At 39.9% G+C, this 4,364-nt stretch overlaps 2 protein-coding genes across 2 annotated transcripts; both read left to right on the top strand.

Moving 5' to 3' along the window:
- Positions 1–388: 388 nt before the first annotated feature.
- Positions 389–1,416, top strand: LOC123266134. The gene is made up of 2 exons (XM_044730164.1): positions 389–1,253; positions 1,355–1,416. Exons 1-2 carry the CDS (start codon positions 461–463, stop codon positions 1,414–1,416), a joined length of 855 nt encoding a protein of 284 aa, XP_044586099.1. The 5' UTR covers positions 389–460.
- Positions 1,417–1,875: 459 nt separating this feature from the next.
- LOC123266133 lies at positions 1,876–3,850 on the top strand. Its single transcript, XM_044730163.1, has 2 exons — positions 1,876–3,564; positions 3,782–3,850. Exons 1-2 carry the CDS (start codon positions 1,876–1,878, stop codon positions 3,848–3,850), a joined length of 1,758 nt encoding a protein of 585 aa, XP_044586098.1.
- The last annotated feature ends 514 nt before the right edge of the window (positions 3,851–4,364 follow it).

Raw genomic sequence — 4,364 nt, 5'->3', positions numbered from 1 at the left:
TTCAAAACTGCGGCAAAAATCCTGGCACTAATTATACTTTTAACATTTTTCATCATTAAATAATTTCATTAATTCTATTTATGTATGTTTTGTACAGTGAGCAATACCAAGAAAACGCAAAGGGGCTGATTTGAGCCGCAGTACAAGTAAAGCTCGAAACTTGCGAAATAGCAGATCCGAAAGAACAGAAGAACAAATCCAGCAACAAAATACTGATGCACGTGTCAGAATGGCGCAATTGCATCAAGAAGAGCCAGAAGATACACGAGCTGAACGCAATGAAGTCAGAAGATTAGAACAACGACAATCACGCCGTTTCACAGTCAATAGACGAAGAACAAATGACCAACAGCGACAACAGGTACATCGAGCATTTATATTTGATTCATTCCTGCGTCTAGCATTCCAGTATGAGCCCGATATTGAATATTATGCTCATTCAAAAGTGGTAATTGGTGCTATGGACAAGGAATGTCCGCATTGTCATGCTCTGAAATTCAAAAATGAGCCAGCTGGGATGTGTTGCGCGTCAGGAAAAGTGCAACTACCTGAAATTGAAACACCACCTGAACCATTGAACGGCTTACTTATCGGCACGGATCCAGATTCTAACGTGTTCGTGAAGTCAATTCCAAGATTCAATTCATGCTTTCAAATGACATCGTTCGGAGCAACAGAAATAGTTCGAAATACTAATGCAAATGGTCAACAATTCAATTCTACATTCAAAATCAGAGGCCAAGTTTATCATAAAATGGGCTCACTGCTGCCAATGCCAAACGAACCACATAAATTCTTACAAATCTACTTTATGGGCGGCGAGGATTCCGGAAGCGCACTTGCCAATCGCGTGAATGCACGTTGTGATTATAATAACCTTGATTCACTTTATGCCAGGCGCATCGTCAGCGAGCTAGATGCTCTTTTGAACGAGCACAACGAGTTGTTGAAAATATTCAAATCACATATGCACCAATTACAAAGCGATAATCACGCTATCGTCATTAATCCTGATAAAACACCAGCTGGAGAGCATATTCGTAGATTCAATGCACCCGTTGTTGATGATGTTGCTGGAATCATGGTTGGCGATTGTACAGCTGCACGAGAAATTGTGATTCGTAGAAGAAATAATAATCTTCAGTTCATTGCTGACACACATCGTTCATATGACGCTCTCCAATATCCGCTAATATTCTGGAAGGGACAAGACGGATATTGCATAAACATAAAACAACGAGATCCCGTATCAGGTACTTCATTGATTATTAATTTGATCATTAATCATTTAACAAAACAATTAAATTATTGAACGTAATAAATTTAAATTAATTTTTATGAACAAATATTATAGGAGCTGAAACAAACAAGAACGTTATCTCAAAGGATTATTATGCGTACCGATTAATGATTTAACGTGGCCTGGACAACGTCATTTTACGATGTCGTGAGCTTTGTCAACAATTCATGATCGACATGTACGCGAAGATTGAGCGAACGACTACGATACTTACGATATAATCAACAAAAGCTGCGCGCGGAAGAGTACATTCATTTGCAAGACGCTATCAACAACAATGCCGACGTCGCCGAAATTGGTAACCATGTCATTTTACCATCATCGTACGTAGGCAGTCCACGTCATATGCAAGAATATATACAGGATGCTCTGACTTTCGTGCGCGAATATGGACGACCATGTTTATTTATCACGTTCACATGTAATCCAAAATGGCCAGAGATTACATCTTTGCTACTGCCTGGCCAAAATGCAATACATCGCCATGACATTACAGCACGTGTGTTCAGACAAAGTTGAAGTCTTTAATAAGTTTCATTACTAAATCACATGTATTTGGTCCCACACGTTGCTGGATGTATTCGGTTGAGTGGCAAAAGCGAGGATTACCTCATGCACACATTTTGGTTTGGTTCATCGACAAAATCCGTCCTGAAGAAATCGATAGTATCATTTCTGCGGAAATTCCAGATCCATCCACTGACCAACTGCTGTTTGATATTGTTACAACAAACATGATTCATGGTCCATGTGGTACTCTTAATAGTTCATCGCCTTGCGTGGCTGATGGAAAATGTACTAAAAATCTCCCTAAAGATTTTACCAATGATACGGTCACAAATGTCGACGGATACCCAATATATCGTCGAAGAAATCCTGAAAATGGCGGACAATCATTTATTAAAAATATCATCAACACAGACATTGATATTGACAATCGTTGGGTGGTGCCATATTCGCCTCTGCTGAGCAAGACATATAATGCTCATATTAATGTTGAGTTCTGCAGTTCTGTGAAGAGCATCAAATACATTTGCAAGTATGTCCATAAAGGCAGTGATATGGCTGTGTTTAGAGTGGAAAATACTAATGTGAATGCTCCTCCAGTGAATAAAAACGATGAAATAACGCTCTACCAAATTGGTCGGTACATCAGCTCCAATGAAGCTGCTTGGCGTATCTTTGGTTTTCCAATTCATGAACGGGATCCAGCAGTTGTTCAGTTAGCCATCCATCTTGAAAACGGTCAGCGTGTATTTTTCACGAACGAGACAGCGATTGATCGTGCAATAAATCCACCTAAAACTACACTCACTGCATTTTTTGAATTGTGTAATCGTGCGGATGATTTTGGTGCCTTTGCACGAACATTACTCTATTCACAAGTACCACGCTATTTCACATGGACTCAAACAAAAACATGGATGCCCCGCAAGCAAGGCTCACCAGTTGCTGCATGTCTCAATTTATTTAAATCAAACGCCTTGGGGCGATTATTTACAGTCAATCCAAGACACACGGAGTGCTTTTATCTTCGACTGTTGTTGGTTAATGTTACTGGCCCATTATCATTTCAAGATATACGTAAAGTGAATGGGCAACAATATCCAACGTATAAAGATGCATGCCTTGCACTCGGCTTGCTGGAAGACGACAACCAGTGGGAATGCATGCTTGCTGAAGCTGCATTGAACTGTACAGCAATACAAATTCGTCTACTATTCGCTATAGTGTTGACTACATGTTTCCCAGCCCGAGCACAGATATTATGGGAAAATCACAAAGATTCAATGACTGATGATATATTGCATCAACATCGTATACGGTGCCACGATCTAACCATAACATTCAGCGACGAAATGTACAATGAAGCATTGATTGCTATTGAGGATCTTTGCATTGTCATTGCCAACTTACCACTTAGTAATTTCGGTATGAATTCGCCAAATCGAACTGCATCTGATTTAATGAATACTGAAATGAATCGTGAACTGCAGTACAGTACTGTAGAAATGGCAGCGATTGTTGCCCGCAATGTCCCACTAATGAATGAGGAACAAAGAACCATTTATGATCGCATTATGCTCGCAGTTTCAGCTGGACAAGGTGGGTTCTTCTTTTTGGATGCACCGGGTGGAACTGGCAAAACATTCGTTATTTCGCTAATTCTTGCTGAAATGCGATCAAATAATGGCATCGCATTGGCCGTTGCATCATCGGGCATTGCAACAACTTTATTGGATGGAGGTAGAACAGCTTATTCAGTATTTAAGCTGCCACTAAATATTCAGAATAACCCTGACGCAGTATGCAACATTAAGAAACAATCGTCCATGGCCACTGTGCTGAAACGGTGTAAAATTATTATTTGGGATGAATGTACTATGGCACACAAACATTCACTTGAGGCGTTGAACAGGACATTGAAAGATATTAAAAACAGTGACAAACTATTTGGCGGAACTCTGTTGGTCCTTTCAGGTGATTTCAGACAAACACTTCCAGTCATTCCACGTTCAACATACGCTGATGAGATCAACGCTTGCTTAAAATCATCTCCATTGTGGCGTAATGTTGAAAAATTACAGCTAAAAATAAATATGCGCGTTCAAATGCTTCAAGATCCATCCGCTGAAACATTTTCAAAACAACTCTTAGATATCGGTGATGGAAAAGTTGCTATAGATAAAACTGGATACGTAAAATTACCGACCGATTTCTGCACAATCGCTGATTCGCAAGATACTCTCATTGAACAAATATTTCCCGATGTACACACACAGTACATAAATCATGAGTGGCTTGCAGAAAGAGCGATTTTAGCGGCAAAAATGTAGACGTTGACAATTTAAATCTGAAGATACAAATGTTGTTGCCAGGGAACTTGGTATCATATAAATCTATTGATACAGTTTGCGACGACAGCGAAGCAGTAAATTTTCCCACAGAGTTTTTGAACTCACTGGATTTGCCAGGCATGCCACCGCATAATTTACAATTAAAGGTTGGATCTCCAATTATCTTGCTTCGTAATTTGAACCCGCCCCGGCTGTGCAACGGTACG

The sequence above is a fragment of the Cotesia glomerata genome, linkage group LG5 (assembly GCF_020080835.1).
Source record: "Cotesia glomerata isolate CgM1 linkage group LG5, MPM_Cglom_v2.3, whole genome shotgun sequence".
NCBI lineage: Eukaryota > Metazoa > Arthropoda > Insecta > Hymenoptera > Braconidae > Cotesia > Cotesia glomerata.
Note: the sequence above shows the minus strand (reverse complement) of the source record. Positions and strands in the feature narration are given on the sequence as shown.